This window comes from Sus scrofa, unplaced genomic scaffold, assembly GCF_000003025.6.
Source record: "Sus scrofa isolate TJ Tabasco breed Duroc unplaced genomic scaffold, Sscrofa11.1 Contig2162, whole genome shotgun sequence".
Lineage (NCBI taxonomy): Eukaryota > Metazoa > Chordata > Mammalia > Artiodactyla > Suidae > Sus > Sus scrofa.
The window spans coordinates 46,099-61,600 of NW_018085037.1; the positions used below are offsets into that span (position 1 = coordinate 46,099).

At 37.7% G+C, this 15,502-nt stretch overlaps 1 protein-coding gene across 1 annotated transcript; it reads left to right on the forward strand.

The window, feature by feature from the left end:
- The first annotated feature begins 11,871 nt into the window (after nt 1-11,871).
- On the forward strand, nt 11,872-12,889 carry LOC110258483 (olfactory receptor 10C1-like). Its single transcript, XM_021081746.1, has one exon. It carries the CDS (start codon nt 11,927-11,929, stop codon nt 12,887-12,889), a length of 963 nt encoding a protein of 320 aa, XP_020937405.1. The 5' UTR covers nt 11,872-11,926.
- The last annotated feature ends 2,613 nt before the right edge of the window (nt 12,890-15,502 follow it).

Consider the following 15,502-nt stretch of genomic DNA (forward strand, 5'->3'; position numbering starts at 1 on the left):
AGATAGATAGGCAGGCAGGCAGGCAGGCAGGCAGGCAGGCAGATGGATGTGATTGACAGGTGGATAATAGAATAACTATTTTAGGTAGAATATAATTATTATTGACTCTTGTTAAAAGGTTAATGGTAGTTTTTGTACCACTTTTGCAATTTTTCTACAAATTTAATATTTTACCACATTAAAAATTTTTTAAGTAAATACAAAGGCTTTTTTTTACTTTTATATTTCATCCAGATATTTTTCCCTACTACAGAAAAATAACTTCTTAACTTTTGAATCCTCCTAACTTGCCCCAGGGTGACGTCTGGGTAAATAGTAACTTGAAAATCTTCTAACACAGCTACAAAGGAAAATTTCCATGGAACAAATAATCTTTTTAACAAACAGCTTTACTTTTCTTTTCAGCATTTTCATGCCATTCCTGCTTATGTGTTTATAGAAAACATAATAATTGCAATCCAAATAATCTTAAACACAGATAAAAAGATATAATGAACAATATTAATTTATTTATTATTTCAAAATATTGACATAGGGTAAAAAATATTGAGCTCCAATTAACTATTCTTATAGGAAGAATTTTATCTTCTGATTTGTTTACTCACACTCACAGCTTATTTCTTAACTGGAAATTAAAAACACAAAGAGAAATACGAAAAAAAAGGCAGACACAGGCACATCAACTTATGGGGATAATCATGATATGAACACAGCTGAAAACCTCAGTTCACTTGAACAGATCTGTGAAGTAGATGGGGAAAGCGGTGGCAGAACACATCCTAAAGGACATCTGAATATAACTGTCTTGAAAAGAGAACATTTTAGGGAAAGGAAGATAGAAGTTCTTTGAGAGAGCAAAGAAGCAAGGAAGGGTGTGAGGTTGAGGGAAATGGAGAGTGACCTGACTACTAGTGCTTAAAGCTGAAAGTGTATATGTGTATATCACAGGGCTAGAAACCTGAACAAAAGGCCTTGAGGACGTTTCTATATTCCCTTTTCTTCAGGACAATAACAGAGACAGTATTTAAACTTCGATCATAATTACTAATGTCTACAAATGTTTTTATTCTCCAACTTAGAGAAGAATTCTGAATATTTAATGAAACCATTAAATGGCTGTTCATCACTTAATACATGGTTCCTAGAGAGCTTGTTTCTTTTTTTTTTGTTCGTTTAACATTACATAAACAGTTATAACTCTTAAGCGATTCTTCTCTTTCATAGGAAAGTTTTATATTGTTATTGTGACAAGCCATTTCCGCCATTCCCACACTCTTCCTTTCTTCTGCTCAATGAATTTATATCTTCTTTTTCCTAAAAATTTCTCCTTTAAAATCAGTTAAATCCACGTCTCTTTTTTTGGCGGGGGGGGGTCTTTCTTTTTTTTTTTTTTTTTTTTTTTTGGTTTTTTTAGGGCCACGCCTGTGGCATATGGAGGTTCCCAGGCTAGGGGTTGAATCAGAACTGTAGCTGCTGGCCTACACCACAGCCACAGCAACACAGGATCCAAGCCGAGTCTGTGATCTATGCCATAGCTCACAGCAATGCTAGATCCTTAACCCAGTGAGCAAGGGCAGGGATTGAACCTGCTTCCTCATGGCTGCTAGTCAGATTCGTTAATCACTGAGCCACAACAGGAACTCCTCACGTGTCTTTTAAGAGGCATTTTGTCAAGGTTCTCTGCAACTGCTTCACAGATCTATTCACGTGAACTAAGATTTTCAGCTTGGTTCCTGTCATAAGTATCCCACCAGTCAAATATCCCTCTGTCTCTCTGTGAGTGCTTGGCCTCACCCAATGAGGCCACATCACTTCTGATTCCTCACACATACAATTATTTCTCTCACATTTACAAACAAACTGTGACTAAAAATAAAACAAAAGAAAAGAAAAAGAAACCACAGCAGGACCACATGTGGTTACCTCCTTTAAGGGCTCTTTTTTTTTATTTTATTTTTTTCATTATACGCATGGATGGAACTAGAGACTCTCACCCTGAGTGAAGTAAGTCAGAAAAAGAAAGTCAAATACCATATGATATCACTTATATCTGGAATCTAATATACGGCACAAATGAGGTCTCTTAATTGCTCACGTTTTATAAGTACCATTCTTGAAAAAGATGTTAGCAGCAGTAGATAGTGAATTTCAACAGGAAAGGCAGAAACAGTTTGGCCCCAAGGTTGTAAGACTGATTCAAGCCCTAAACTCAAATTCACTAACTAGTTGACACACTAATCTAGACTATTTTCTACAGCTCAGAAACTATACTAGACAATCAGACAGTACATTGCTAAAAAAGAATTTGGGGGGAGTTCCCTCATGGTGCAGCAGGTTAAGGCTGCAGTGTTGTCACTGCAGTAGCTCAGGCCACTGCTGTGGTGTGTGTTTGATTCCTGGCCTGGGAACTTCCACATGTTGCAAGTACAAGAAGAAAAAAAAAGGAATAATTTTTGTAATGAAACCAAAATTTAAATAAAGAATTATTAAGTTATGAGAGAACTCAAAAAGATACCTTGGACCAAGCGATAGCATCCAAGAAAGAACAAACGTGGAAGAGGGGATTCCTCCCCAAGGTTGAAGTTCAGACCACACAAAGAAGGTGTGGTTGAAGCCCAGTGGATGCTGAAGAAGTTCACCATGGCCGAATTAAAAAACAGTGATGGCCAAATAAATGAAGCAGATTATTTCACTTAGAGGTCACTGCCATTTGAGGGATGATGAGAAAATGCAAAGTTTTTTTTAATAATCTCTAGAAAGGGAGAGAGTAGCTCATGAGAAAGGTAAACCCAAATGCTATCATTACTTCTTTTGATGCAGATGTAATTTTCTTATTCTTCATAAAATTGCCTGAATAACTTAGTACATTAATTAAAACATTAATTAAAAACAGCTGTGAGATATACTGATCTGTCGCATGAACCATTCTTCAACATTCTTAAAGAATTTAGAAGGGATAGGAGATAAGAGACAAAAAAAATAAAACTACCAGATGTAAGAAAAGAAAGGTAGCAACTTTACAGTTAAATTTATTCTTACAAGGGAGAGGATAATAAAGACCTCAACAAAGACTGTTCTTTTGGGATGTGGAATGAAATATCTCGGTTTTTAAAAATACGACATGATGGAGGAAATGGTGATGGACATGAGTTTCGCCTCCCCATCCCCATATCACTGGTCAGCTGTCTTTGTTCTTATATTTGTCCTTTAATACCCTTACCTAGGGCATGCCTAACACTCAAACAACTCCTTTCACTAAATCCCCTTTCTGTGTCTGTCCATATTCCCTCTCTTTGCCCAGCTGATGCCTCTTTATGTAGGGACCAACCTGATCTCTGGTTTTCATCTCTTTCACATCACCAACATAAAGGGATGGCTGGACAGATGCACCATAGAGTCTAGTCTACTGCATCACACTAGGAAAGCAGAGTCTGAAAATTACTATGGTTATCATGCTACTCAACAGAGAATTCTGAGTCTACTAAAAGATCTGGTTTAGCAGGGAAGAGGAGCTCATTAGAGCATTTAGTGTCTCAGGGGACCCCTTCTCCTAGAGCAAATGGAGTTTTATGGAAACAAAAGAATAATGGGACATGCTTTCCTTGACTGGGGCCATTGGGAGGGTAAATCCCAAAGTGGTAAGTAATGCCCTTCAAGGAGCTGTCCTAGTTACAACAGTGTCTCAAGAATACCTTCAACATGATACACTGTTGCCCAAAGAAAACAATGACTCTACAGACCAACCTTCACTGATGAACATGCTCATGAAGCTGTCTTTATAGGGAGGGGAACAGGTTGCCCTGAAATTTCTTCCCCAATTCCTCATCCTGCTAAGGGCCACATTTGAGGAATAACTTGTTAGAGGTGGTCTAAGTGGGGGAATAGGGAGCATGAGACATTTGAAAAATGGGATACCTAAAAACAAAATTGGGAGCTCCCATCATGGCTCAGTGGTTAATGAACCCGACTAGCATCCATGAGTCATCCATAAGGTTTTCTCAGTGGGTTAAAGGATCCAGTGTTGCTATGAGCTGTGGTATAGGTTAGAGACCCAGCTCAGATCTGGCGTTGCTGTGGCTGTGGTCTAGGATGGCAGCTATAGCTCCAATTTGACCCCTAGCCTGGGAACATCCATACGCTGTGTGTGTGGCCCTAAAAAGCAAAAAAGAAAAAAAAAAAACCTACATTGTATATTATTGCTTTATTAACTAGAGTTAATTGTCTCCACTTAACTTCTCTAATTTCAAGGACAAGTTTAGCCCTGCAAAAGTATTAAAAATAATCTTCAAAGACCATTCAAACTATAGCACAGAAGGTAACCACCAAAATTCTGAAAACATAACTATTTAAAAATTCCAACTTATACAACTAAACAGCAAAAAAGCCAACAACACAATGGAAAAATGGGCAAAAGACCTGAATAGACAATTCTCCAAGGAAGATATACAGATGGCCAACAAACACATGAAAAAAATGCTCAACATCCCTCATTGTTAGACAAGTGCAAATCAAAACTACCGCGAGATACCACCTCACACCTTCAGACTGGCCATCATTAATAAGTCCACAAATGACAAATGCTGGACAGGGTGTGGAGAAAAGGGAACCCTCCTGCACTGTTGGTGGGAATGTAAGCTGGTACAACCACTATGGAGAACAGTATGGAGGTACCTTAGAAAACTATACATAGAACTACCATATGACCCAGCAATCTCACTCTTGGGCATATATCCAGACAAAACTTTCCTTAAAAAAGACACATGCACCCACATGTTCATTGCAGCACTATTCACAAAAGCCACGACATGGAAACAACCCAAATGTCCATTGACAGACAATTGGATTAGGAAGATATGGTATAGATACACAACGGAATACTACTCGGCTATAAAAAAAAAAAACAAAATAAGGCCATTTGCAACCACGTGGATGGAACTAGAGACTCTCATCCTGAGTGAAGTAAGTCAGAAAGAGAAAGACAAATACCATATGACATCACTGATATCTGGAATCTAATATACAGCACAAATGAACCTTTGCACAGAAAAGAAAATCAGGGATTTCGGGAATAGACTTGTGGTTGCCTAGGGAAGGGGGAGGGTTGGAATGGATTGGGAACGTGATGTGAATAGATGCAGACTCTTGCTTTGGAGTGGATTAGCAATGAGATCCTGCTGTTAAGCACTGAGAACTAGATCTAGTCAACTATGACGGAGCATGATGATGTGAAAAAAAAGAACGTCTATATGTATGTGTAACTGGGTCACTGTGCTGTACAGAGGGAAAAAAATGTGTTGGGGAAATAACAATAAAAAGATAAAAATAAATTAAAAAAACAAAAATAAATAAAATTTTCAAAACATTTTTATGAGTAATTTCCTGTGATGTCTTGTCAATGGATTTACCATAATATATAAAAAATAAAATAAGACTATATCCAAGAACTGACATGTTACTGTAAAAATATCTGATGAGTTTACGAATTCATAAACATTTTTAAATCATTACACTGTTTCTAGCGAATATATGCCATCTATAGAAAGAAAATCTGGGTTTGGAAATTATAATAAGATTACATTTTTTATTAAGTGGAGTTGACTTACAATGTTGAACCAATTTCTGCTATAAAGCAAAGGGACCCAGCCATACTTATATAAATACATTCTTTTTCTCATATTATCTTCCCATCATGTTCTGTCACAAGAAACTGAGTATAGTTCCCTGAGCTCTACAGTAGGACCTCACTGCTTATCCATTAGAAATATAATAGTTTGCATCTACCAACCCCAAACTCCTAGTCCATCCCACTCCCCCTTCCCCCTTGGCAACCACAAGACTGTTCTCCAAGTCTCTGAGTCTGTTTTGGTTTTGTCGATACATTCATTTGTGCTATATTTTAGATTGCATGTATAAGTGATATCATTTTAAAAATTGTGATTTTAAGAGAGCAATTGGGTATTTTGCTTTCTGTTTAAGAGAAGTACCAGAAAACAGTCTTTATGTGTCCTTGGTCCTTATTGTTGTACAAATTCAACAAGGAAAAGATACAAACATTTTCCACAGTGCTTAGTACATAATTACTCCATACATGTGAGCTACTATTACCATCGCGGTGAATTTTAACTTGAACTGATATTTTAACAAAGAACTCTAGTTTAATTCTCTGTTATTCTTTATTTCGGATATTTAAAATATTACACACACATAGAAAACCTATATTCCCACAACTCAGAATCATCGACTCTTACTTTTGTCATATTTATTTCCAGCATTTTCTAGCACATAAAATGCCAGAGGCCTGCTCAGGTGGCCAGGGAGTGTACACTTTCCCAATAGGAGATGGACAGATCGGCGAATGTACATAGGGAGACAGCCTCTTTGTCCCTTCTTTCAGGGCACTGGACTGCTCACATTTTATTGGCATAAGTGGTTGATTATACGGACAGTTTTTTACTACAGATTACATCACAGTGTTAAAAGTACATTGGTTAACTATTACATGGTATAGCAGCTATACATCATGTTCTAAGATCTTTATCTTAACTAAACTTAGTGAATACAATTTAAGGGCAATTAGGTACAATACATCATGTGGAAAGGAGGAGACTCAGTACAAATCATCCCATGGCCAGCCAGTCTTTACAATTTGAAGAGGTCACAGACACAAGAATTTGGCACTCACAAATCTTGCTTTTAGACTGGTGCTTATCTTTAAAGCATTATGGCAGGGAGACAGTATAAGAAAATATAAACCAACTTAACTAGCTATCACTTAAAAGCTTTTAAAATCAAGGACAAAACTCACAGCTGGGTTTCATGGATAATATATGTCTAACTTCTATGAACCTCATTAAAATCCTAACTCTAAAGTTTACTGTATAACTAGTTAGTAGATAAACACTATATTTTACCTAAGTTGGATTTAAATAGGGGAAAGTCCTTCAGGATGAAATTCTTATTATATTATTGTTGTAACTTTGCTAAGTCACAAATCACCACAGGAAAATAAGAATGGAAAATAAGAATAATAAGTAAATAATCAGGAAAGACTGAGGAAAACTGAATAACAAATAAAACGACAGGAAAGACTAGGTCACCCGAGAAGCAATCCATGTTCTCCAGCGCAAACATGGAAATTGTTTTCCCGGGAAAGCCCCAATTCTTCCCCATCAACATCAAAATGAGAGCTGTGTAACCTGAGGCCTGCGCTCGGCTTGTACAGCACAGGCAGGCTTTCATCCTGACCAGAAGCCCACCTTTGGCTTGTACCATTCAGGTGAGCTCCCTTCCTTGGTTAGGAACCTGCCTTCAGGTTTTTCTGCCATCAGGCAAGGTCCTTTTTTTGAGTCCCTGTATCTCCTCAGCTCCCCGCAATGAAATATCACAGAGGGAGTTCCCGTCGCGGCGCAGTGGTTAACGAATCCAATTAGGAACAATGAGGTTGAGGGTTTGATCCCTGGCATTGCTCAGTGGGTTAAGGATCCGGCGTTACCTTGAGCCGTGGTGTAGGTTGCAGACGCTGCTCGGATCCCGCATTGCTGTGGCTCTGGGGTAGGCCTGCAGCTGTAGCTCTGATTAGACCCCTAGCCTGGGAAACTCCATATGGTGGCCCAAGAAATAGCACAAAAAAACAACAATATATATATAATATATATATATCACAGAGAAAATCAGTGTCCTTTCTAACCATCATTCTCTGACCCAAAAACCAACCCAGAGGTAACTACTATTATGAGCTTGGCATGTATCATTCCAGTTCCGTTCAATGTATATCAAATATTATGTATGTAATAAATATCTAAATATTAATATTATTACATGGTTATATATTCAGAGTTTAAATTTTCCTACTGGGGAGGGAATTTAAACAGGGATCCAATACGAGCAGAAAAACCCAGTTATCAAAAGGTGGGAAATGCCCAACAACCTAGGCTAGAGAAGTCTGTACAAAGTTCCAATGTTTTTCATACTGTGGTCACTAGATCTGTAGGAGAATATTTAGCTTCTGTCAATCTCCTGGAGTTTTTTTTCTGGACCCCAAAGCTTGATCAGCCACTGAGGGATGGGGCTGGTGGTATAGCAGAGACCCAGAAAAGAGACGTTTGAGAAGAAGAAATACATGGCTGTGTACAGACATGAGTCCAGGTACAACAAGATAAGGATGTACAGGTTGCCTACAATGTCAACAAGTACAACATCAAGATAACCACAAAAAGTATCATCTCCAGATGAGACCAATTAGAAAAACCCAGTAGAACAAAGTACCCTCGACAAGTTGCATCGATTTTTTTTCCGTTGTCACTCATTTCTTATTATCTGGGGAGAGAATCCCAGAAAAATACTAACTGCTTCAATATCATGTGGTGTGAACCTTACTTATGTCATTTTCATAATTATTTTGATGACTACTTCTTTAAATTCAAACTAAATTGTAAATCTCAGTATTTCATATTAATAGTATACAGGGGTCAAATATTTGGCTAGATTTCACTTGAATTACTATCACATTGTGCATACAGTCTGTCATAGCAGTAATCTATAATATGGGTTATTCGTATTTTACCATTGATTTGCTTTTACTTTCGTTTTTTTCATTTTATTTTTTATTAAAGTGTAGTTGATTTACAGTGCTGTATACATTTCTGCTGGACAGCAAGGTGACCAGTCATATATATATATATATATATATATATATATATATATAATACACATGACTTTTCTCACACTATCTTCCATCATGGTCCCAAATCCCAAGAGATTGGATAAAGTTCCCTGTGCTGTGCTGAAACTCAACTTCTTCATCGTTAACAAAGAAACTAATGTATCGCTGATTAATTGTGATGATTAAACTAAAACTGCAATGACATGTAAAGCACCTAAAATACTGCATGTTCAATCAATGCTATTTCATTACTTGTAGAAATAGAGGAGTATTTATCCAGGAATATAGACACTAGAAGCAGCCAAACTACGGCATCTTTGTCAAAGCATTTTCTCAAGCATCTCTTTTTTAAAACAGTAATTTTTATTTTCTCCATTATAACAGGTTTGCAGTGTTCTGTCAATTTTCTACCGTACAGCTAAGTGACCCAGTCACACATGCATATATACGTTCTTTTTCTCACATTATCCTCCATCATACTCCATCATGAGTGACTAGGTATAGTTCCCAGCGCTATACAGAAAGATACTCTTGTTTTTACATTACCTTTTATATTTATTTATTTTGCTACCTAAATGTTCATAACCAACAACAAATAGAGGCATTTGAAATTCCTCAGAGAGAAAATCAAACTACTTCCTGACCCTCTTGTTAGAAGAAAATATCTCTCAGGAGAAGGGAAGCATGATAAGGATTCAGAAACAAGGAGAAGAAATGAAGTAAAACATATTCACATTCCTTTTTTTCAGGATGAGAAAGGTTCAAATATATTATGTAATCAGCACAACCCTACATGCTTGTGTGTGTCTGTGTGTGTGTGTGTCTGTGTGTGTGTGTGTGTGTGTGTGTGAATCTGTGTGTGTATGTGTGTGTGTGTGTGGCTGAGGGCACTGTGAGGAAGGACATAATGCTCTCTCAGGAGACACAGTCTTCCTGGCATCAGACGTGGTTCTGACTACAACAAAAGCTTCTCAGTGCTTAGTTTTAGAAGTAAGGATTGGGGAGCTTTACATCCTCTGAATTTGGGGGGTTATAAGGAGACTGTGCAGACAAAATAGGAAGTGGCTCATCAGAAGCAAATACCATCTACTTTCTTCCCTCAAATATTATGAGTAAAGGTATGTGATATAACTGATGTCTTAAGAGTGTCGTGGAAGATGGTGAATTAAAGCTTGAAAATGAATAGCCAACATTCAAAGCATTATTCACTTCTGGACATTATTTTAATCGGATAGATTCGCCCCTCTCTGAAGACTTGCCAGTACTCCTGTCATAAAACTACTGTAAGTTGTTCTAAACTAATTACTTTACAGCAAACAGATATATGTCTTATCTTTGGGTAATTGGAAATGCCTCGATTATCCTGTAATCAAATGATAAAATAGTTTCTGCGAGCTTATGTTAAGGCATCACTCAGCTAGATGTTAGGTCCTCGATGAAATAACTACGGATAAATGGTGGAAAGCAATGGGAAATCATCTCTGCCATATTCAATGGCCAGTTTATTTAAATTGTACCTATGATTCAAGCATTTTAGAAATGACCGTTTCAGAATAATGGAGACTAATATTTACTGAGTTTTTCTTATATTCCAGGCACTGCACTAAGCGTTTCAGGTAAAATATCTAGTAATGTATCACATGATTTCCTCTGGCTGATAGGAACTAAAGAAACATTTCATCATGACAATAGAGACTAATAAGGGACTGAATCAGTTAAGCAACAGTTCTAGTTACGTGGAGCTGGCTCCAAATGAATCACTTCTGCTGGGTTATTTCCAAAGCAGAGCTGTAGACAAGGTACATGTCTTGGATCTTGGGCTGGGTAAGCTGGCACATGAAGAAAGCCACGAGCTATTGAAATGATCTTGTCTCTCTCCTCTATTTACTTTTTCATACATCCACCTATCACTGAAACTCCATCTCAAGATTTAAACCTGCAGAATCTTGTCAATGTTCAACGGCCACTTGATCTGTCATCACATTGAGTAAGAATCTACAAACACCGTTCATCATTTGCACAAAACTCCTATATCTTTAGATTAGAATCATGGTGCATTATTTGGTTGATGGCTGATTCTTAATATAGGTTACTTTTATAGACTGGCAATATTAGGGAATATTGCACACAGTGTCCAATGAGTCCGTTAACATGACATTTCTACAGGGCAAGAATTTTCGAGGGTGATAAAGTGCATGTTAATTTCTTATTTTGTTTTTTGTTTCTTTCTTTTTAAGGCTGCACTGACAGCATATGGAAGTTCCCAGGCCAGGGGTCAAATCAGAGCTGTAGTTCCCAACCTCCGTGACAGCCACAGTAAGGCAGGATCCAAGCCACATCTGCAACCTACACCACAGCTCACAGCAAGTGAGCCACTGAGTAAGGCCAGACATCAAATCCATGTCCTCATGGGCATTAACTGGGTTCGTTTTCCACTGCCGGCAGCCGTAGCTCCAACTGGACCCCTAGCATGGGAACCTCCATATGCCGTGGGTGTGGCCCTGAAAAGCAAAAGAAAGAAAGAAAATATTTGGGGCAAAGAAATATATAAACTATTGTCTCTATTTTCTTTGCCACAACCTTAACTGAATTGTGGTGCCACATAGAAAAGAGAAATATTAAATTATATTAAGTTAATTAGTAACAACAAAAGGGAAATATTTCTAAATGCTTTAGTATAAGTGTAAATGCATTATAATAGAATGCTTGATGTGTGAGCACATTATTCAGCAGTCATAGATGCTAAGGGTCCCTGTAATCGTATGTTTGTTATTTCATATTTAATAGAATTCTGAATTGGTCCATTTATTTCTGTTCTTCTTTCCTTCTTTGTTGAATCCAGGACCTACAACAGAAACTGAAAAATACTTTGAAAATATGCTGAGCTCAATAAATACTTCTTGATAAATGAGTAAAGAAAGCAAGTCAGTGGCTAAAGAGTAGGAAAGAACTAGGTAGGTATGGGAGGACATTATCTGGTAGTATTTGACAACTCGTAAAATGAAGGGATGATAGAGAGAATTTTACTAAACTGTTTTCCATTTCATGCCTGCTGACTAGATTATTTACGACAAATCAACTAGGAGAGTGAACATGGAATAGGATTTGGTTTCAAGATGAGGGTAACTTCCAAACTTTGAATTTTAGAATAGCAGAAAAGAAATCTATCTCTCTGGCTCACGAGACCTTGTTAAGAGTAAGAGAAAGATTCAGATTTCTATGTGAAAGACTCTTGATGATGACCTTGCCTTCTTTTTTTCAGGCATGACCTTCAATTGTTCCTTGTGGCAGGACAACAGCATGTCTGTCAAACGCTTTGCCTTTGCCAGATTCTCTGAGGTCACTGAACAGTGTTTCCTTTTGTTTACCCTCATCCTGCTCATGTTCTTAGCATCACTGATGGGCAATGCTCTCATAGCCACTGCCATCTGGTCCAACCCGGTCCTCCACACCCCCATGTACTTCTTCCTGGCCAACCTGTCTCTCTTGGAGATTGGCTACACGTGCTCTGTCACACCCAAGATGCTGCAGAACCTTGTGATCGAGGCCCGAGGAATCTCTCGGGAGGGGTGTGTCACACAGATGTTTTTCTTCTCATTTTTTGGTATCAGTGAGTGCTGTCTTTTGGCTGCCATGGCTTTTGACCGCTATATGGCCATATGTTCCCCACTTCACTATGCAACACGAATGAGTCGTGGAGTGTGTGTCCATTTGGCAATGGTTTCTTGGGGAGTGGGATGCATGGCAGCCTTGGGCCAGACCAACTATATTTTCTCCCTGGACTTCTGTGGCCCCTGTGAAATAGACCACTTCTTCTGTGACCTCCTCCCTATCCTGGCACTTGCCTGTGGGGATACCTCCCATAATGAGGCTGCAGTCTTTGTTGCAGCCACCCTTTGCATTTCCAGCCCATTTTTACTCATCATTGCTTCTTATGGCAGAATTCTAGCTGCCGTGCTCAGCATGCCCTCACCTGAGGGTCGCCGAAAAGCTCTTTCCACCTGTTCTTCCCACTTACTTGTAGTAACACTCTTCTATGGCTCAGCATCTGTCACCTACTTGAGACCCAAGGCTAGCCATTCACCAGGAATAGATAAACTCCTAGCCCTCTCCTATACCGTGGTGACATCCATGCTCAACCCCATCATCTACAGTTTACGGAACAAGGAAGTCAAGGCAGCTCTTAGGAGAACTCTAGGCAAGCAAAAAGTATTGGCTCATAGCTAGATACCAGAGGACCACAAAAATTGCTCTTTGAAAAAGATGCAAAACCAACATAAGAGGAAAGAAAGAAAGATGAAATAAAAGGAAATCAGGAAGGAGGGAAGGAAGATCTAGTCACTTGTTATAGAACATGGTGGAGGATAATGTGAGAAAAATAATGTACATATATGTATGACAGGATCACCATGCTGTACAGCAGAAATTGACAGAAAATGTAAATCAACTATCATTTAAAAATATCTAAAAAAGAAAGAGAGAAAGATAGAGAGGAAGGAAGGTAGGAAAGAAGGAAGGAAGGAAAGAGAGAGAGAGAAAGAAAGAAAGAAAGAAAGAAAGAAAGAAAGAAAGAAAGAAAGAAAGAAAGAAAGAAAAGAAAGAAAGAAAGAAAGAAAGAAAGAAAGAAAGAAAGAAAGAAAGAAAGAAAGAAAGAAAGAAAGAAAGAAAGAAAGAAAATGAAAGAAAGAAAGAAAGAAAGAGAAAAGGACGGAGGGAGGGAGAACTGTACTTGTCAATCCGTTTTGTAAGAACCTTCTTGAATAACAGTGATTGTTATTTGAGAGATACCTCTGTACTCACAGTTAAAGTTCTCATTACCTAATTCTGGAAGGAAGTTGGATACCAAAGAATTTTAATAGATGAGTCCAACACTAGACAGGTTTCCCAAAATGTTCCCATTTAGGCTAAAGTATAGGTTAAAAGGACAAATTGCCAGATTACATCGCAGAAGCGTAGCAAGTTCTCACTCTAAATTCTTAGGCATTTTCTAGCCCCTGAGAGATCCGTATAACTTCTGTGGTGGTCACTGGGGTAGTGCTTCCACATATGTGTGTCCCACATGGCTCTTTATGCCCTAATAGCTCTGTGATGTGTGTTACTTCCTTCCATAAAAATGTTTTAAAATTCTTCAACCTTAATTATTGGTACATGACATAGAGTTAAATAGTTCCTTTTTGAGTTGTGTGTACTGTAAAAATATGTAAACATCCAAAAAAATGAAAATCATTAAAATTTAAAAGTATTCCAAAAGCTCCCAAAAAAAAAAAAATCAGAAGTATCTGTTGCAGAATTTTAAAAGAAAATTACAGGAAATTTTCACCAGAGTCTTCATGGTGAAACTTTTTTTCAAAAGAAGGAGAACACCTATTTAACTTCTAGGATGGAAGAAGAAAACTGAACTAATACTACATAATATAAATAATTTTAAATTTATTTTTATGTATAAGATTTACATATGTTCAGTTATGATCATTATACAACTACAGATGTGATAAATTCATTTGAGTAAAAAAAAACAAGATTTACATATGTTCAGATGATTCCTGACCAAATACATTTGGAAATCATCCGAAAACTTGCTCTTAAGATAAATGGACATCGTTATAACACAGTCTAGTCGCTTGAGGCATCTATAGGAACATTACCTTGGCTTTGAACATTTCGTTCTCAGGGAGGTGCTGTGATCTATGAGAGATTCTCAGCTACCCACATAGCAGTGGGTATAGGACAAGAATGGAGAACTGTGACAGCTCCCACGACAACCTACAGCATAGGATGAATGAGTTCTGGGGATCTAACACACGGCATGGTGACAGTAGTTAATAACACTGAATTATGTACTTGAAGTTTGCTAACAGAACGGATCTTAACTCTTCTTACCACACACATACACAGAAGCAATGAACACGTTGCATAACTTGATCGTGGTGGTCACCTCACAATGGATACATACATCGAGGGATATATATTTGATATATGCATCATCACATTATACACCTTAAGTCTTCACAATTTTATTTGTCAATTTCATCTCAAAAGCTGGAAAAGAAAAAGAAGATGTGGTAATTCTCCAGTCACGGAATGATAGTGATGGTTACTAATGACCGAGATGTCTGTTTTGCCAGATGTGCCCATTTTACCAAAAGCTATCTGATTCACTGAAGACCAAAAAAAACACACTGTTTTTTTTATTTATATCTGTGTTCAGTTAAGAATAGAAATATTCTGAAAATGTAAAAAATAGCCAATTAACAATTATGCTACAGAAATAGGCAGGAATTATCTGCAGGCATTAGAGATTATTATTTATAAATATGTTGATTAATTGAGAAAAAAAGAATTTTTTTTCTTTTGTCTTTTTGCTATTTCTTGGGCTGCTCCTGTGGCATATGGAGGTTTCCAGGCTAGGGGTCGAATCGGAGCTGTAGCCACTAGCCTACGCCAGAGCCACAGCAACGTGGGATCTGAGCCACGTCTGCAACCTACACCACAGCTCACGGCTACACCGGATCGTTAACCCACTGAGAAAGGGCAGGGACCGAACCCGCAACCTCATGGTTCCTAGTCGGATTCATTAACCACTGCGCCACGACGGGAACTCCAAGAAAAAAAGAATGATTTTTAAAAATTAAAACCAGTTAAAAATGATTTTGTAGCATGAACTTTTGTGTTTAGTTTACTAATTTTGATAAGTTTTATACACTTAAAAAGATCAAAAACTAGACAATTACATGTAAGAGAATAAGATTAAAATACTTCCCTACATCATATTCAAAAATAAATTCCAAATAGACTAAAGACCTTAACGTAAGGCCTGAAACCTCAAAAAACAAAACCTGG

Bases quoted from the DNA above. Each gene is read 5' to 3' on its own strand.
- LOC110258483 (XM_021081746.1), top strand. From the start codon at position 11,927: ATGACCTTCAATTGTTCCTTGTGGCAGGACAACAGCATGTCTGTCAAA.